Source organism: Eubalaena glacialis, chromosome 8 (genome assembly GCF_028564815.1).
Source record: "Eubalaena glacialis isolate mEubGla1 chromosome 8, mEubGla1.1.hap2.+ XY, whole genome shotgun sequence".
Lineage (NCBI taxonomy): Eukaryota > Metazoa > Chordata > Mammalia > Artiodactyla > Balaenidae > Eubalaena > Eubalaena glacialis.
In genome coordinates, this window is record NC_083723.1 from 108814805 (window position 1) to 108835457 (window position 20653).

Here is a 20653-nt window from a genome sequence, read left to right on the forward strand (position 1 = left end):
CAAAAAAAAAAAAAAAAAACATTTCCAACCTAACAGAGGTTATGGTCTAGAGTATGTACAGACTGTACTGACGAAATACAGTTCTAGGACCCTATCTGCCCACATTGCCACATGCCTGAAAGCACCTCACACTTGCAGTCTGCCAGCCTGGTCCTGAATAGTTGGCATAGCTTGCGCATAAGCAGCAAAATTTGCAAAACTGGTGTCAGCAGCCTGGAAAAATCCCAGGTACAACAGCAGAATGCTGTGTCATCAAGGTTTTGATGGCACAGAATAAGATACCGTGTGGAAAAACACAGACCTCAAGACCCTGAGTCACAGAACAATTTAGAAGAATTAGAACCAACATGAACAGGTTTTGAGTCCCTTGACCTTGGGTTTCTCACTATCAGCACTACTGACATTTTGGGCCAGATAATTCTTTGTTTTTTTGTGAGGTTTGTTTTTTTTTTTTTTTTTGGGTGGGGGGTATCCTGTGCATTACAGAATGTTTAGCAGTATCCTTGGCCTCTACCCACTAGATGCCAGTAAGACCTAACTAGTTGTGACAGCCAAAAAAAGTCTCCAGACATTTTCATGTGTCCCCTGGAAACCAAAATCTCCCCTAGTTGACAACACTGCCTTAACCTATTTATTTCACTTACACTTTCCTTTTTATGAACATACAAGTGATAGGTTTTTAGAAATTCAAAGTCAGTCTTAATGAGCTCTTTCAATAAAAAAATTCTAAGATATAAACTACTGGGTTATTATTTGCAGCAATTTTTTTCTTAGTGGTACATCAAATACAATGCTTCTTAGAAATCGATGGCATTTTCATTTCAATGAAATTCAGCCACCCACCATCCTTTCCCCTTTATCATGGAACCGTCATCCTGGGGAATTACTTCTTCCTCACTGTGTAAAGTTTTAAGTACTACCCAGTTCTTCCCTACCTAGTGGTTCTCTAGTCTTCCTTTTGATTCCTTTCAACTATCTAATATTCTTCTAAAAATTTCCTTGCTTCCCAAGTCGGCCAGAGTTAAGTTCCAGTCTTTCAACCAAAAAAACCTAACTGAAACAAGGTCCTTATTTAAGCTAGCCTGACAGAAGATATTTCAGAGTATTTCCCTGCCATGAAATTCACCAACCTATTAAAAATGTTGGTGCTTCTCCTTACCATTCACCACATAGGTGGAGTGAATGGGGTATAGATGAAACAAGAATTGTTGAAACAGTGTCATGGGGATTCACTGTACCCTTCTGTTTTTGAAGGTGTTTTAAAATGTCCATAATAAAAAGGTTAAAAATGATAACTATCCTATAAAGAAAAATATCACAATGGAAATAATTTCCAAAGTCCTTTCTGCATACCTTGGATCCCTTACACTTACATGTGCCTATGCCCCAATCTTAAGGGCTTAGGAACTCAGCTACAGTTATGGGTACATCTGGGATGAAAAGAGAAGACCTGGAAAGCCAGGCATGTACCACTGACAGTCCAGGACACAAGGAACCATTTTCTAAAACTGCTTCCAAGGCTTTATTCAATTAAGGCAACAGATACAATTATCTATAAATGCTTTGTTTCTCCAAAAAGTTGCTTTTAAAAGACAGCACAGAAAACCTTCTTAATGTTTTTTCTGAAGTTTCTTCTCTGGTTGAAAAAAGAAAAAAAATAGCTATTGATTCTTCTGAGAGCTATCATACAGATAAACACACACTTTTTGCCAAGATTTGACAGCTGAAGGTTTGCATGAAGAAGCCTTCAAACAAAACATTTTTTTTAAAGAGAAAACAATAAAAAAGGCTGTACCACCCTCTGCTCCCCTTAAAAGTGACAGAAAATAAATTCTTTATCAATAGTCATTTGTCCCAGGTTACAGCTAGGCTGCCAACCCCAGTCCACATGAGAGATGAAATCAGCCCTCACTGGCACCTTTTATCCATCTCATCTGCCCTTTACCTTTCATAGAACCGGAGAACAAATGGGAGCTAAGTCATGGAGGGAGGGAAAAAAAACCCACCACAGTGAGAATTACTGTAACAAAAGCCTGTACCATAGGGGAAGAAAGGAAGACAAAAAATTCCTATGTGAAATATAATAAGCAAAGTAAATATGAAGGCCTAACCAAAAACTCCTTATTAAAATAAAATTCAATTAAAAGTAATAAAATTTCAAAGACAAGGAATTCTACCATAACACATTGATTTTCTCTGCTTCTTAATGAAAATGGTCTGAATTTTTTTGAACATTTTAACTTCACTATCTAATTATATACTCCATCAACCTAACCCCAATTAAATAATTATGAAGTGCTGCGTGGGAAACTATTGAAATATGCGTAGACACTTTTAGCAGTACTAACTACATCTTGATTTTTAAAACCCTAAGCCATGAGCCTTCTCTCTTTCCTGAGAAAAATGGTGGTCTTAATGTACAGTAAAACTCATGTTCTGTTCTACACGTTTCAGGCAAATCGGACCTAGCTTATTTAGCACTTCGTCAAAGAGAAGAAATGTTAGAGAACATGTCATAAACCCTCACTTTAGAGATGAAATATTTAAGGCCCAAAGAGGTTAAATTATACGCTGACGCCCCTATAGCCAGTGAAGACTAGAATCCAATTCAAAGATTCCTTACATTAGCTCTCTCAACCAAACTAGTGAAGCAGTCCAAAACAAACACACACACACAAACACACACACACAATATGTTACAAACCATCTACTGGTAGTAGTCATTGTGTATGTGAAAGATATTTGCATAATCATATAATAATAATAATGCTTTGTGCTATATGGAAATTTCAGAAATAGCACAGATGGGAAGCACTTGACTCTATCTTGGATTAAAATGTATCCACATATTTCTATGAGTAAGTATATACTTTAAGTCTTTAAAAAGTAGTACTTTTACCAAAAAAAATAATTATCTATGTTGTTTTGAACACTGCTTTCTTTTCAGTTTACAGCCTTTAAACATCTTTTTGAATCAGCACATAAGATCTACTTGACTGTCTAATATTCCACTGTAATAAAATTCCTTGTACCATAATTCACTCATCCAGCCCTCCATGATGGGCATCTGGATTGTTTCCAGTTTTCTATTACAAAAACATTTCAGTGAACATTCTTTTAGCAGCTATTGTTAGTAGAAGTAGTAATAATGACAACAATAATATAGACGTATACAAAAAAATCTAGAGGAATGAAATGTTCAAGAGTGGTTATCTCTGTAGGATGAAATTACAGAGGATTTTGTTTTTTCAACCTTACACTTATCTGTAACATCTTTGATTTTTTTAAGTGAGCATACTACTAATCAGTGCTACTTATTAACATGGGTACTATCTATAACATATAACATTCATTATTAGCTACAATATTGTTAACCTTAATACCCATAGTAGATGATGTAATTTTCAATCATAAATATATTCATTAAAAGAACCTAGCCTGAGAAATGCCAGGAGAATCCTCAAGAACTACTTCTCACATATTGAAAAAACAGGGCTCAATTATTCATGCAACTAAGAAATACACAAGAAATAAAATGGTCATTTACAATTGAGTTTGGGAAGGGGATAACCTAGGGCTTTAACAAGCACAATCCAAAACCAAAAACAGCCACGTTCATACATGTTCAGCCGAATACAAATGATGAGTCTTATTATAATCATTCCTCTCCAAAAATATTTCATAAATATGACAAGTCTGCCAAAATCTGTCTCAAACACCATGAAGCTCACCGTTTCTGATTTTCAGATTCTTTCTTGGCCTGCTCCAATGCCAGTTCCTCAGCCACTCTTCGTTTCAATTCTTCATCAGAAACTGAAATCAATAAAGAGGGGAAGGAGATGAAATAAGTGACTTCTTTAAACAAAAGCATGAGAATACTCAGGAAGACAAAGCTGAGACTAGATCTTAATAGGCAAAGTTTTGCCAGCTGGTCAGTGTCTCCTTGGAACCACCTAAGCATGGTGGAAAAGACCAATTAGTGCACTTCAGGAGTAATTTAATCAAGAGTTCCCTGGTGACCTAGAAATCTCCACACCTGCCAAAAGTTATAATAAACTCAAGGAGCTGCTTACTACTGCCCAGTGGGACTGAGCCATTAAGTACAAATTCTTTAAAATGATGTCCTACCATTAAAGTCTGACAACTGCATAGAGGGGGAGGAGAGGGTGTAAGGAAGGGACTTCAGAGAGGAAAATGACACCAAAACATTCCTACTTTGATAATTAAACATTTTAAAAAATCACTTATTAGAGAAAGAAAATCATTTGTAGTTACATTCATTTTTCCATGATTTATGAAAAAAGGGAATTTATGACTCATATTTAAAACCATATTTTTTGGAAAACGTCATTCAAATTCAAGTGCCAACAATTGGAGAGAGACACACAGAACAGTGCTGAGAACACGGCTGGAGCTTTCTAAATACCTAATGGCTTGATCTGAAACATCTGGTCTTTCCAATTAGAAGATTTTGTACAATATGTTTTGTAAGATTCTCACAGCTATGATAGCAAATAAAATAGACAAATTTTACATATTCTTTAAGAGCCTTCCATAAGAAATAAGCAAGGACTCTTTCCTCTTCACAACCCAAAACCCACTACCCAAAATTATGACCAAGAAAGCACCAGAAACACTTAAGATCTAGGAATACACACAGGACCTAACAAGTATTTCAACTGGTTGAGCCTATTAGATGGAAATTAGTACTGTCTCTGCTCTTCAATGACATTTTATTTGACAATCTTGCATTATAAGCACCTTGCCTTCTGGAATATGCAAAAAATGAATTACAACAGGATATGCAAAAACTTTAAAATTTAGCTGACACTGGGCAATAACAAAGAAGATATATGAAAGGTCCTAAGGATGTCTTCTCTTAATTGTGGACTATCAGAAAACAACAGCATCAAAGGACATTATCAAGAAGGTTAAAAGACAACCCACAGAATGGGAGAAAATACTGGCAAATCGTATAGCTAACAAGTGGCTTGTATCCGGAATATACAAAGAATTCTTACAACAGAACAACTGAACAGAACAATAAAATGACAACAAAATTAAAAATGGGCAAAGGACATAAATAGGCATTTCCCTAAAGAAGGTATTCAAATGGCCAATAACTGCATGAAAAATCACTCAACAGCATTCATCATTAGGGAAATGCAAACCAAAACCACAATGACTTACCAATTCAAAGCCACTATAATCAAAAGGACAATAACAAGTGCTGGTGAGAATGTGGAGAAATTGAAACCTTCATACATCGCTGGTGGGAATGTAAAACGATGCAGTCACTATAAAAATAGTTTGGCAGTTTCTCAAAATGCTGAACAAAGTTACCATATTATCCAGCAATTCCACTGTTATGTAGTGTATATGTCCAAGAGAACTGAAAATATATGTCTACACAAAAACTTGTACATGAATATTATGGCAGCATTAGTCACAATATCCCAACAGTGAAGACAACCTAAATGCTAATCAACTGATGAAGGGATAAACAAAATGTAGTATATCCATTCAGTGTGATATTATTCAGCCATAAATAGTTATGAAGTACTAATACATGCTACAACATGGATGAATCTTGAAAACACTGTGCTAAGTGAAAGAAGCCAGACACAAAAGGTCACATATTGTATATGCCCACTGATATGAAATGTCTAGAAAGGGCAAATCTGTAGACAAAGGAAGTAGATTAGTGGTTGCCTGGGGCGGGGAGGGGGGAATGGAGAGTGACAGCTAAGGATACAGGATTTCTTTTGGGGGTATTGAAAATGTTCTAAAACTATCAATAGATTGTAAGATGGGTGCACAACTCTGTAAATACTGAAAACCACTGAACTGTACACTTTAAATGAGTATTATGTTAAATGTATCTCAATAAAGCTGTAAAAAAAAAGAATACAATATAAATAAAAAGAATAATGGACAAGGAATCAGAAAAAGAGGTAAACGCTAGCTGAGGTCTGATCCCAGCTTGGGCATCAACAATTTGGGGTACCTTGGGGAAGTTACTAGCCTCTCTGGGCAGCAGTTTTCTCAAAAGGTTGCTCTAAAATGGATGTTCTCCATTTGAACTATATATACACTACGCTGCTGTTTGCCATCTCTCCTACCTTGTAGTCTATAGCATGAGAAAGAGGCAAGTCTCTGCTTTGAAAAGGTCACACAAAATTAATTAATTAATTAATTAATTAAAACTAGAACGGGGAATTGTTTGATTCAGGCAAATCTTAAGACTTTTTTTTTCAGCATTAAACGTTCAAAATAATACAAATCCCACTAGAGAAATTACAGACAGTAAGAGCTCGGCAAGGAGTCTGGATATGGATAGCGTTTGTTTTTCTATTAGCTAGACTTTAGATAAATCAGTTAACCTATCTGACTTTTGATTTCCTCATCCAAAAACAAAACCGGGTAGGTTACATAGGTGTCAGCTGGCTATGAAGCTCTCAGCTATGCACTCTATACGGTGATGATTTTCACATTTTCATCTCCTTCTTATAAACAAGCAAAACAACGTGACATTTTTTCAAGCTGTTCACAGCTGGTAGCTCTATTAGTAGCAAAAATTGAGACAAATATTTCATCCAATTAGTACTACCTGATCAAACTATACTCTGAAGTGTACATACCAGTTAGGATCAACACACAGTTAGACCATGTGTAAAATCACACAAATTCCCCTGATTGTTTCAAATTACTGCAGCAAAATTTTTCTCATGCAAAATTTGATCAAATTCTCAATCACAATTCAACTGAATTTCACTCAATTAAAACTAGGCTTCGGTAAGACCTTGGTATACCAGGTCTAAGCATGAAGCAGTGAGATCAGTTTTCTAAGTGAGCTGATATAACATATCTTAATAGTGCATTGTATGCCTCTTACATAAGGGCTTGCTACCAGGAGAAGAGCCAAGATCAGCAGTGAGCTTTTCATGATGATGTGATAAACCTGGAAGGGAACGGTAAGGACTCCATTACCACATGGCGACCAGCTGGGTGGCTGGGAAGGCAGCCATGCAAGAGAGGCTGCAGAGAAGGAAACGCAGCTTCAAGGCTTGTCTTCCTTCTCTATACCCTCCTGCCTCTCATGTCTGCCAAGCCACCTGCCGTGGGATGAGGTGGTAAATACTGATAGATGGAGATAATGGTGGTATCACCTAGGGAGGCCACGAGGGGAGGGAGAAAGATGGGAAGAGGAAGCACAACATATGCAAAGGTCAGGGAAGCTCCAGAAGCCACTGAAGAAGATATGCCCAAGGGACGGGCTAGTTCACATCACTTCTGGTCAGTCAAGGGACTAAAGCATAGCTGTCTCTCTAATGCCCTAGCTATTTCTGGAAAAGAAACACACACACACAAAACTTTTGGGTCTCACGTCCAAGGTCACAGCTGAAAAAGTAATTACCTTAGCTATAATGGAGAATTTAAAATAACAAAAGATAAAACATGACCAACATAAAGAGTTTAAAATCTAAAATAGCAATTCAAAGCCCAGGCAGGAAAATAAACCAGCGTGGTAATGGGTTTTGAGCAAATCTAAGTTTCAAGTTATTTGTTTTTCAATCAATAGAATACAGAAAGCAACAATATATTTCTTCTGATAGGTCTGGTCCAAAGTGCATAAGGGAAAAAGATATACCATTTGGAGACCACTATTCCAAATGGAATAGTGTTCCAAAACACTCTTTTCAGCTTCAGGATCTGAACATTCTCTCAAATAAAACTGTTATTAAACTAAAAGGTCAGTGTTTCAGGATGGACTACTTTAAAAGAAGCACAGAAAGGCCAACTTTGCCTATTAGCACAGTGAGATTCCCGTAGATGTTTGAGGACTGGCAGAGTTTGTGAAATGAGAAAAAGTAAAAACGAGAAATTTTCAAGCCATATAAATCAGACTGGCCACGGAAACCTGCAAAACTAGTTCAGGCTCAGTAAGTAGCGTTCTATAACTTTCACATAATGTACACACTTCCCTTTTAAAATGTATTAAGACAAAAGGATGCTTTCTTCACATACTTGTACTCTGTACTTGCTAAAATGTTCTCAGAAGCGATTTTAATTTTTTTCTCAAAGGCAAATGTATCTCAGTGAACACAAAGACTGGCATTTTGTCAGTTAGTTATAGATGATACAACACTAACCATAAAACATGTGAGAAAAAATCAAGCATTACAATTGCTTGGTTATAGCAAGTCGGCCCTAAACCCTTTATTTGAAACTACTATTGAAAATAAGAAATATTTGTATTAAAAGCAGCTCAAATTTTTGTTCATTTTTAGTAAACAACATTCTAAACAAATGTTTTGGTTAGTCCAAAGTCAGCTTTACTGACTGCCTAGCAACCTTTTGCTCCTCTTAGCCACATTCTAAATTTCTAAGTTAAATTCTTAAGAAATTCTAAGAATCTCTAATTTCTAATTTCAGGATCAAATAAAAAACTCCTAACCTTATATTACATGATTCTTAGTATTCTTCGGAACTGTGAATACCATGGTCTTAATTCTCAGAGAAAGTGTAGCATAAATTTATTACACCTCACCTGTCTTCTATGTTACATGACAATGTCCTAATTCTGTTTTCAGAAACTGGTTAAACGAGGGGTAGAGAGGGAAGGGGTGGAGAAGATGGGACACTATAATATATTTAAGACAGTTCCTTGAATGGTGGACAGAAATGACTCCAAAAGATGAAATGACTTTATGAATGGCTCATCATCTATGAAAAAAACAAAGACTGAAAATACAACCATGATTGGAGACTTACACAGATTCCCTGGACCTCAAGGGACATACCAATTTCCTTTGTAACTTTTTCCGCTATGACTTTCCCTTTCTTTCATTTTCCTAGCATAATCCTTACAGCATAATTCCCTCCCCAATTACAGTATTTCTGAAACAATCTCCGCAAGTTACTTAATAAAAATTATGGCTTGCCTATTAGAAAAATGTCAGGTCCTTTGGGATTTTTCCTTTATTCCATTTCTTTCTGGTTTTACCATTTACTGCTACATACCTTGTCCAATTTTATAAGCCCTGTTATTTTCATATGCTAGTTTAAAAACACCAAAGAGAACTATGAAAATCTACTCTCAGAAGAAAATAAATGTATGTAATCGCATAACACAAGCAGCAGATTTTAGATAAACACTGGACTCTGCCAGGATTGAGATAGCTGAGCCAAAGCTTATATACCATAAGATACAGCCAAATTAAATTTTCAGCTCCATAGAAATATCCATTAATCTTATAATTTCAATAAATTCATTAATACAAAAAAAGCACTGATTGTTTAAAAAATAATAATGGAAGCATCCATGCAATCAATGAAATACAACACACAGTATATCAGAAGTAAATGACTCACAGCATGTGGGCTGCAGGATAAATCTTGTCCTGCTCCTTATCTTATAAAAGGTACAGAGTCTGATTAGAAGAGTCAAAAGATGGCTAGAATAAATCTCAGGGGTTAGAAAGAAACATGTAACAGTTTGCCATTATCCATTTGTGGCGCCATCTAGTTAGCAGACAAACCTGATTTAAACACACACACAGAGTGTGTTAAGTATGATGATATTCAGCTGACAATAACATTTACTATCACCTTAAGGATAACGTATCCTAAGACTGCCTTCAGAAAAATGCCATTTGTCTAGATACCTGGCAGGGTAACTGAGGCCGCTTATACATTAAAGCTAACGACAATGTTGGAATGAAAATCCTTAACTGCACTTTCAAAACCATAAATATCGAATCAGAAGGCGCCGTGTTACGGTTTGGCAACCTAAACATTAACTGTATCAGGTTAATGGCTTATTTTGTAGAATTATTGCTCCATCAGGAGTTATATACCTTCGTAAATTTCTAATTTGAATGGCATAATATGCAAATAATGTCCATTTTATTGTTTGCTTCACAAGAAGCACTCGTGGAAACCAGCTCCACAATACCTTCTATGTGAAAGCAAACATCAATACCAGACTGCAGATGCTGTAGAGCAACAGACAAGCTCATCACTCATATTCTACAGTTTCCACATTTTTAAGCAGACAATTCATAAAACCAGTATTGAGAATCAGATACACCTAGTATTTCATGTCTTAATATCCTGAATAATAGTTGCAAGACCTCACAAAGCCTCTAGGAAAATAAGATCTATAATTTAAATTAAAAAATAATAATTACCTCTGGATATTGCTTTTTGATGCATAGCTTAATTTTTTTGTTTGTTTCACAAAGGGATGTATTTTGTTCACTGGAGATAAAACCAGCAATTCAACAGCATTAAATCTCCAACCCCAAATGAAGTAGCAAAACCACCCAAACCTGTTTCTTTCTTTCCAATAGTCCTGAGTGTGGCTGCATTCAAAGGTTTCTCCATAAAGAGTCATGACATTCAAAGAGGACCAAGTTGGAAATAAAGGCGGTTCCCATCTAGCCCTGGTTTTGCCACAATTCGTTTTTATGATTTTGCTCAAAAACACATCACTGCTTTAGGCCGAAGCTGTCTCCTCTATAAAATGAGAACCCAAACTAGAAAATCTCCAACAGCCATCCCCTTACATAGCAGCGTTAAATGGGACTGAATTCATGCTTGAGCCTCCACTTCCCCTAAAAGCCCGGTAACATGAAGGTGAAACAATAAAAGGGTCTATTGTTGACAACATATACTGCCAACTGTTCCTCTGAAGTGACACTCCACTCATTTGGAAAAACTGTCTGTCAAATACCCTGCAAACTAACAAAAACATCCTCTAGGCTTTACAGACAAAGCAAAAATAAAGAGGGAAGGAAGGACAGGGTGGGAGAGGGAGCAATATTGTGCAGGCTCTTCTAGGCATACAGCAGATGTTCAATAAAAATGTGTTAATCGTTTGATCTGTGGAGTCAAACATCAGTCATTAGGTGAAATAAGTCACCAACTTTTTGGGTAGCTTAGGGACGATTTAGAAAAAACATAGCACACACTCTGCAAAATCGCATATAATCTAAGTAAAAAATATGGCTGCCACTCAAAAAAGAAATTCAAGACAAATACGCGCCTTCTCCCCAACTCTCCACACCACTGCCGCCACCACCACCCCAGGTTTCTGCTCCTGTGGACCCTCCTGTACAGAAAATTGAGCCACCACTACCAACAGTATATTATTTATAAAGGAGAGAAGGATGGGTATTCATTATAAGCCTACTGTACTGGCTACAAGGTTTATTTTAATGCTTAAGCTCAGGTTTCTATTCTCTGGTCAACTATATGAAGTTATTTTTGTTTGTTTAATTATTTTCTCCCAAATCAAGTGACCTCAAGGAATACACAAACTAGGGAAATCAATCAATTCACTAGGTAGTAAATCCACATTGACTTAATCCTACGCTAAGCTTTGTAAGAGACATATGGTCCCTACCATTAAGGAGATAAGAGTCTGAGTTATTAAAATTGTACTTTGAGGGTTTAGTATTAATGACACTTACAAAGGCGGGCTGTAGTCATGGAGTATTTCATGAAGGAGGAGGGACACAAGCAAGGACGTACATTAGACAGATGGAAAGGAAACCAAACAAAGCTTTTTTGTAAGAAAAAAAAAATTGAAGGGTAAATTATGCTCAACTGTGAGGAGCCTTGAAAACTAGGCAGGAGTTTGGATAAGAAATATTAAGAAATAGGGCATCATGGACAGTTGTTTAAAAATGAAAATAATGAACATTTTGGTACATGACTCTTTTTGAATTATGGTTTTCTCAGGGTATATGCCCAGTAGTGGGATTGCTGGGTCGTATGGTAGTTCTATTTGTAGTTTTTTAAGGAACCTCCATACTGTTCTCCATAGTGGCTGTATCAATTTACATTCCCACCAACAGTGCAAGAGGGTTCCCTTTTCTCCACACCCTCTCCAGCATTTATTGTTTCTAGATTTTTTGATGATGGCCATTCTGACTGGTGTGAGATGATATCTCATTGTAGTTTTGATTTGCATTTCTCTAATGATTAATGATGTTGAGCATTCTTTCATGTGTTTGTTGGCAATCTGTATATCTTCTTTGGAGAAATGTCTGTTTAGGTCTTCTGCCCATTTTTGGATTGGTTTGTTTGTTTTTTTGTTATTGAGCTACATGAGCTGCTTGTAAATTTTGGAGATTAATCCTTTGTCAGCTGCTTCATTTGCAAATATTTTCTCCCATTCTGAGGGTTGTCTTTTGGTCTTGTTTATGGTTTCCTTTGCTGTGCAAAAGCTTTTAAGTTTCATTAGGTCCCATTTGTTTATTTTTGTTTTTATTTCCATTTCTCTAGGAGGTGGGTCAAAAAGGATCATTGCAGCTCTATTTACAATAGCCAGGACATGGAAGCAACCTAAGTGTCCATCAACAGATGAATGGATAAAGAAGATGTGGCACATATATACAATGGAATATTACTCAGCCATAAAAAGAAACGAAATTGAGTTATTTGTAGTGAGGTGGATGGACCTAGAGTCTGTCATACAGAGTGAAGTAAGTCAGAAAGAGAAAAACAAATACCGTATGCTAACACATATATATGGAATCTAAGAAAAAAAAAAAAAAGGTCATGAGGAACCTAGGGGTAAGACGGGAATAAGGATGCAGACCTGCTAGAGAATGGACTTGGGGATATGGGGATGGGGAGGGGGAGGCTGTGACGGGGTGGGGGAGTGGCATGGACATATATACACTACCAAGCGTGGGACGGATAGCTAGTGGGAAGCAGCCGCATGGCAAAGGGAGATCAGCTCGGTGGTTTGTGACCGCCTAGAGGGGTGGGATGGGGAGGGTGGGAGGGAGGGAGACACAAGAGGGAAGAGATATGGGAACATATGTATATGTATAACTGATTCACTTTGTTGTAAAGCAGAAACTAACACACCACTGTAAAGCAATTATACTCCAATAAAGATGTTAAAAAAAAAATGAAAATAATGCAGTGAAATGGGGCATTACAGGAAGTCTAATCTGGCAAAGATATGCAGATTAACTGGATGGGGAAGGCATAAAGCAATGAGTGGTTCTCAAAGTACAGCCTCATTCTCTCCGCCCAGCCCCCCCCCGCCCCCCAATCCCCCAGCAGCATCACCTGGAACTTGTTAGAAATGCAAATATTTCAGACCCACCCCAGAACTATACATCAGAAACCCTGGGGGGAGGGGCCCAGCAATCTGTGTGCTAACAAGCCCACCAGATTTCAGATGCTCGCTCAAGTTTGAGAGACACGGGCATAAGGTGATGAGGATACTGGCCATAAAGATGGAGTCTAAGATGCAAGGGCTTTCATGGGAAAAACTGGTCATCTGTTACTGACAGAGAGATGAAAGAGAAAGAAGTCAAAGGTGCACCCAGATGCCAGAAAACTAATACCCATGATGGTCAATTAAGGAAAGAAGGAGAGGCTGTTTGGGGAAGAAAGATAATGAGTTCAGTTTCAGGCACATTCAATTGAAAGTAATGGTAGAATCACCACATGGAATTGTAGGCAATTAGATATTTGAACCTGAAATTCAGATTTGGTTTGAGACTTGGCTGGAAATGCTGATTTGGGAATGACTGTTACAGATCTGAGCTCAGTGAATTCTCTTGGAAAAAAATAAAGTGTATAAAGAGAAAAGAGTAGAAGGCTAGGAATAGGCCTTAAGAATTCATCAGATGAAGGAGAGGAGAGAAAGAAGAACATCATTAGAGACAAAGAAGGAATGGAATGGAATGGAATGGAATGGAATGGAATGGAATGGAGTGGAATGGAGTGGAATGGAAGAAACGAACCAAAGTACCATGTACAAAAATGATAAACAGATTTCATCTCATGTGCCAATTCCGATCAACTGGCAGCAGCGGCCTGGGGTGCTGTGTGTAGGACTCCAAGGCCTAGTCCAGGTTCAGGAAGGAGGAAGATCTGGCAGCATGGCTTACAATTACCTATCATCCCAGGGAGTGCATGGAAATCAGATGGTTTGGGCATCGGGAATCAGTGGGAGGAGAACAACGGAAGGCAGCAATTACAGGCCTCTCTTCAAGTTTAGAAATGAAACAAAAAGGAATGAGGTGGAAAAATTATAAATAAAAGATGATTTTCGCAATTGGTGGAGATCTGTGCATGTTTGAAGGGCAGTCATAATCAATAATCTGCAACTAAATTATAAAAGACTGATGAATGCTAGTGACTGTTGCTCAAAAGTAATTTAGAGAGTAAAATGTATACATTATTCACAAATAACTGGTTGTACAGTAACACAGACCAATTCACATTGACATATCATATTTCAGTCCACCTTCCTAATTACCACACTGATGCAAGCAAGGTTCATAGCACATTTTTTAAAATGTATATTTTATAACAGTAAAACAGTGGACAAGCCTACTTCCATGTGCTAAAAAGCTTTAACCAAGACTAATATCCTTACCTAAGTAATTTGCTTTGGTAAATAGAAAGTCAAAACAATTCCAATACTTAGAGTCATAAATCATTCTTCCTTCTTCCTATTGTTATGAACTAGTGTGTGCTTTTTAGCAATAAAAACTGTATTTTATCCAAAAAATCCATTAACTGCTAATAAAATTCCTAAATTCAACTAAAATATTTAGTACTTCAAACTCTGACCAACACTATTTTCTAAGGGAGATTTTAAATGTATCTTTGCACGTAATCAAAGCCTGAGGAAATCAAAAGACTCAAAAGTCTGAAAATAAAATCTATCTTCTAATCCACCTACAGCCCTGGGAAATGTCAACTAACTCCAATCTCATGACTTTTCTTCTTTTAAATGAAAATAAAAGTTCTGACCCAATTACGGCCCTTTTTATAAGGGGAAAAAAAAAAAAAAAACCAGAGTCCTATTTCTAGATACTGGCCCACTACTAGGCAGCAGAAATAGTGAGAGGATCACATATAGTCAGACCTCTGGGCTTCAGTGGCTTCATTTACAGCCCATTAAGGGTGAGATGCCAAAAAGGACCTATTTAACCCCACAAGCTAACCACTGCAGAACAACGGCCTCTCCTGGGAAGGTTTAAATAAAGCAGATTTTACACCCATGCTTGATTCATATTTTATTTATGGTAGTTCAAATATATTAAAACTGTGAGACAGCATAATACGTATTGGTATAACACTTCTCATTAAACTACTGTGCAATACCCTGTGCTTTGTATTTTTTATTTAATTCACACTGTGATAATTAGGTCAGCCTCTCTTTTATCTATAACCCTGTTATTTTTTCCTTCATCTAACGAATACCCACTTATTGTTCAGAAAACACTATTTCAATGTAGTCGTAAGTGATCATAATCTCTAATAAAACAAAAATAATTCTCTGTGAAGCATTGTGGAAGCTCTGTGAATTCAGTGATCACAGACGACTTCACCATCTTTAAGACACAAGACTGTGCACAAGAATTTCAAGAACAAAGGCCCTGCCCTATCTTTAAATGCAAGAATGTACTTAACCTTTTTCTAAAAAATAAATTATCCACAGTCAAGTTAGACTGAACAGAAGGTAATAGTAAAAACAGTTATTATGATTATATCCCTAATGATCCACAAATTTCCTTCATACCAGTGTTATATAGAGAAAGGAGGTGGAACACTTTGTCTTTCAGAAGCAGTTCATTTGTGTAACTTACACCACGTGCTATGTAAGGCTCCAGGATGTAAATCCTTCAGAACACCTGGGATGACATAAAAGGTCCTTGTTCAGACCAGTGGTTTTCTCCCTCATCAGCCCCTATGCTGCCTTTCTGTAGCAAATATTTTGTAATACTCCCTTTACTATGCTGAAAATAAATAGATGATAATACAGACATGAGAGTTTTAATCAATATAATACCCTAAGTGTAACATTAAAAAGAGAAATAAAGAGAAACTGATTTATAGGGCTTCCCTGGTGGCGCAGTGGTTGAGAATCTGCCTGCCAATGCAGGGGACACGGGTTCGAGCCCTGGTCTGGGAGGATCCCACATGCCGCGGAGCAACTGGGCCCGTGAGCCACAACTACTGAGCCTGCGCGTCTGAAGCCTGTGCCCCGCAACGAGAGAGGCCGCGACAGTGAAAGGCCCGCGCACCGCGATGAAGAGTGGCCCCCGCTCGCCGCAACTAGAGAAAGCCCTCGCACAGGAACGAAGACCCAACACAGCCAAAAATAAATAAATAAATAAATAAATTTTTTTTAAAAAAGAGAAACTAATTTATAATGAATAATGGCATTTTACTATGTAAATGCTCAAATCTACACTAGATACAATAAAAGAGTCTGACTCTTGAGCTTCTAAGTTAAACCACCACAAATGCAATAGCTCCAGTTATTGCAACAGAGCAGTTGCATTCCCAGAAAATTCAGTGTATCTTAAAACCACAGAAAATATACTTTCTGTTGATACATAAAACACTTAAGTTGTGGGCTGGGTAAGCAGGTTTTCAGCTTCGTCAATTTCTGATGGGACATTCTGAAATCGAGGGCACAGGACAATCGTTCAAGGGGGCAGAACTATCCGAGGCGTTGCAAGATGTCTAGACCCCTGCCCACCCCACTAAACACCAGCAGCTCCCCCACAAATTTCCCAAATGCCTCCCTGGAAGCAGTACTGCCCCGCCACTGGGCACCACTGTCTTAGACCAGGCTAAAATACTCACCCTGATAAAAAAAAGAAAACCATGAGAAACCTAGCTACTGTAAGGTTTGTATGACAACTGACAGTCCCAAATAACGCACTTACAGTAATGCACTTTTCAAACACAGATAAATATTTGGAGATGACAGCAAAGTGCCTTCCTCCCATATGATCTCTGCCTCGAGGTGCCCAAGTATTACCAGCTTCCTCTCTCTCCATACTCACCAAAATCACATTTGCCCGGTCCCACTCATATAGATCATCTTGATTTTCCTTAGGGTATCCAAAATCACTTTGTGCTAATCATCACACTGTCTATTTTTTCCCTCTCCTGATGCCTCAAAAAATGTCATACAAGGACAAGGACTTCATTAAGAATCCAATGGAAATGGAAAGTGGGTACAAATAACAGCCTAAAGACCCAAGCTCACTGTTATAATATCACAAGAATGCACACAGATACAGGTTGATACCCATCTACCCGAACTATTCAAATGTATTAAGCATTCACAGACATTTTCAGATTAATGCCTTTAAGAGAACAATTTCCCAAGCACAGATTTATTTCAAGCTGCCACACTTCCCATCAAAACTATCTACATCAGATAGCTCTTGGACAACTAGAACTATATGTTTCATAGGTGACAATATCAGAATTAATATTGAACAAACAGTTCAATAAGGCCATATTTTTATATTCAAAGAAAATGAGAAAAGGATTTAAAGTTATTAACTCTAAATTAACTTATAATAATTCACAGAGATTCCATTTTGAAATTAAGGAAGTGAACGGTTTAATAAGGAATAATTTCTCTATAAAAACAAAAAATAAACTAGCTTTCACTAAAGCATATAATATGAAACTATCTAGAATAAATGGTAGGAACGCAGCAAGAATAAGTACAATCTAAACACATGATACTTTAAAAGAAATGAATTTATGTTATTTTAAACTCTTTTAAAAAGTGTTACAGGTAGAGGTCCCTAGGAACTACTTTAATGAAATTCATAATTAGAATACCAACTTATTCTCTGTAAATAGTAACGTCCAATGTATGTGAGATGATTACATAAAATAATTTGCTAAGTAATTTGAGATTTCCCCTTGGAATTTTCTTACTAAACCCTCCCTCACTTCTACCCCATCACCCACCCCCACTTTGTTTTGTATGAGTAAACATAAATCTTCTCTAATTTCATGACAAACTGTAAATTAAATGAATCCAAACTAATAAGATTCTGCTCTGTGCTTTAACACTTATAAACGGCTTTAACATATTTGATCTCAGTTATATAATTTACAGAGAATTTAACAGTAAGAAATTAATCTAAGACATTATTCACATATAATATAAAAATATCTTTAAAAGAATAGTATAAAATGTTCAGATTTAAGTTGATATGCATCTGAAACATGGCCATAAAATAACTGTAATGGTATAAAACGCCACACATGAAAGACCTTCATTTTATAATCACAACCATGGGTGGGTGGGTGGGTGGGTGGGTGTGTGTGTGTGTGTGTGTACACTATAGGATTGTGAAATACAGAAGCATGTCATATTTGATTTCTTTTAAATGGACATAAAAACAGAGCTCAATGAGCAGAAGAACAAAATTTTAATTAAAGAGTCAGGTTTAAAGAGACCTGCGTTCTCTTCCTGACTCTACCCGTAAATTACCAACGACGTTTCTCTTGAAGATGATATGAAGTGAAATGACGAGGTATTTTAAGTCCAAAAATGAACTCATTACAAAAACAGGAACTCCCTTCAACTGAAGAACCACGAGCATTTTATTTAAAAAATCCTGACTGTGTAACATTTCATTGAGCCAATACTATATTTTGCAAGAGGCTATTTTAAGCTGTATATCCTTCAGAATGTCAACATGCTAGGATTTACAATTTCCTCAACCTACAGAAAAGATTATGTAACAAAAGAATTTGTGGTGCATCTTTCAAGAGGATTTAGGATCTGGCTTGATGTCCAGGTCCAATTACATAAAAGTATTTTAGCTTCTGATCTCCAAGGTTCACATATTTATTGTAAATGAATTTGATCTGACAGTAACAAGACAATCTGAATCTCTTTCATTGTCTTTGAACACTGTTAAAGTCACAGATTATGACGAATGATGAGAAGACTAAAGGGTAAAGTAAAATTGATGTTGATCAAGTATTGTCTAAAAATTCATTTTCATGGCCAGTTTAAATGACTATTAAATCTTCCTCTTAGAAACATGAAGGCTGGTGGCAATGAGAAAGACTCAGACAACGAGGAAGAGCAATATATATCTTATACATAAAACGATGAAAACTTGGAAGCAAATTAAATATTGAAAAACAGGAAAATGGTCAAATAGTAAAATACAACAGCCATATAATAAAATATTAAGCTAATATTAAGAAACAGGTATTAAAGAATATTAATCCCAGGAAAATATTCTCACAAGTAAGTGAAAAGGACTAGATACTAAACTGAAAATACTGTGGCACTTCATTTTGTTTTGTATGTTATATGTCCAGCTCTGAAAAAAGCACAAGAAATACATACACATATGTGGCCTGGAATGATATATACAAAATGATAATGATTATCTTTGAATTTTTCTTTCTCTTTATACTTAACAGTATTTTTTACCAAAAACACATTTTTACATTCATAATCATTTTAAGAAAAATTCCAGTTTTTACAGAAAACCTTTATCAATTCAATCATGAACATCAAATGTACAAATTATATCAGTTTAGCTAACAGAAGTTCAAACCACACTTACACCAAAAGAGAGTTGGCTGGGATTAAAGTGTCCCCAAAATGAGCACCACAAGATTCAAGGAAACAAAACTGGTTTTCATTTCTTCCTTTTACCCCACAGCCATCCTGCCTACACCGCATTAAAAGAGACTATGTATTCTTTTTTTTTTTAAGGTTCTTTTTTCTTATTATTTATTTTTTATGCAGCAGATTCTTATTAGTTATCTATTTTATACATATTAGTGTATATATGTCAATCCCAATCTCCCAATTCATCCCACCACCATCACCCCCACCCCTGCTTTCCCCCAAAACAGACTATGTATTCTTAAAAGGCATATTACTCAAAGAAAATACAATCACACACCATTACTATAATAAAGTCTGGGGGAGCATTATTTCTAGCACACAGTTTCTTATTACACTGTCTGGAAGCATACCACACAACAAGGGCTATTTGACAAAGAGTTCTTATGGATTGAAAATGATGAAATTCAAAGTGTCAGAAAAAAGATATTCAGTGGCCATATTAAACATAGGTAGAAAACGGGGGGAATCTTAGCCAAAATACTCTCTTTTCACTTCAGTTTTTCGAGTAGCATTTAATTTTTTGTCTTCCATTTAGATTTTTCAATTGATAACACCAGTAGCCCTAGTAAGATGAATGATATGTTACCAAGGACAGCTGATGAAAAATTCTTAGTCACTGACTTAAGCAATCAGCTGAGGTTAAGCTAAGTCAGATAAAAGGAATGAAAGATAACCACTGATAGGATTTTCTACATCAGCAACAAATATCCCACAACATAACGATGGTGAAGCTCCATGGAGATACACTTCCCACATGTAGCAGTCACTGCTACAAAGGGTCACTATATTTTGGGATGGTCTAGAAAATCACTCTATAAAATGTCCATTTGGGCTGTGAAACAGACATAGAGACCTATTTATTGTATTCCACATAGGCATAGGCCAAAATAAAATATAACATCAACTATAAACTTTAATTATTATATCTATCATTACATTCTTTGTTGCCACTAGCAAAATAAAACATGTAATGTTCTTTGCTTGCTGACTAGAGTTATACTTAATAGGAAATACATATCAAAATTTAGCCTTGTTTCCTTAAAATGGAATCTGACAACTTCTCACTGGGGTTTCACTGGGCCTGAAGCATCTCTAGTAAAAGCTATTATTCAATGTACCAAATTTTCATTTTTTTAAGTTGCTTAGTGCATGCACACACTGCAATCACTGGCTAAGATGAAAAGGTTTTAA

The 20653-nt window shown here is 36.6% G+C and overlaps 1 protein-coding gene across 1 annotated transcript in view; it reads right to left on the reverse strand.

The window, feature by feature from the left end:
- Window positions 1–20653, reverse strand: part of CHCHD3 (coiled-coil-helix-coiled-coil-helix domain containing 3) — a 280521-nt gene that overhangs the window by 216917 nt on the left and 42951 nt on the right. Inside the window, exon 3 of the mRNA XM_061198062.1 lies at window positions 3732–3813. Coding sequence (XP_061054045.1) covers window positions 3732–3813 — 82 coding nt within the window. The remainder of the gene's footprint in view (window positions 1–3731; window positions 3814–20653) is intronic.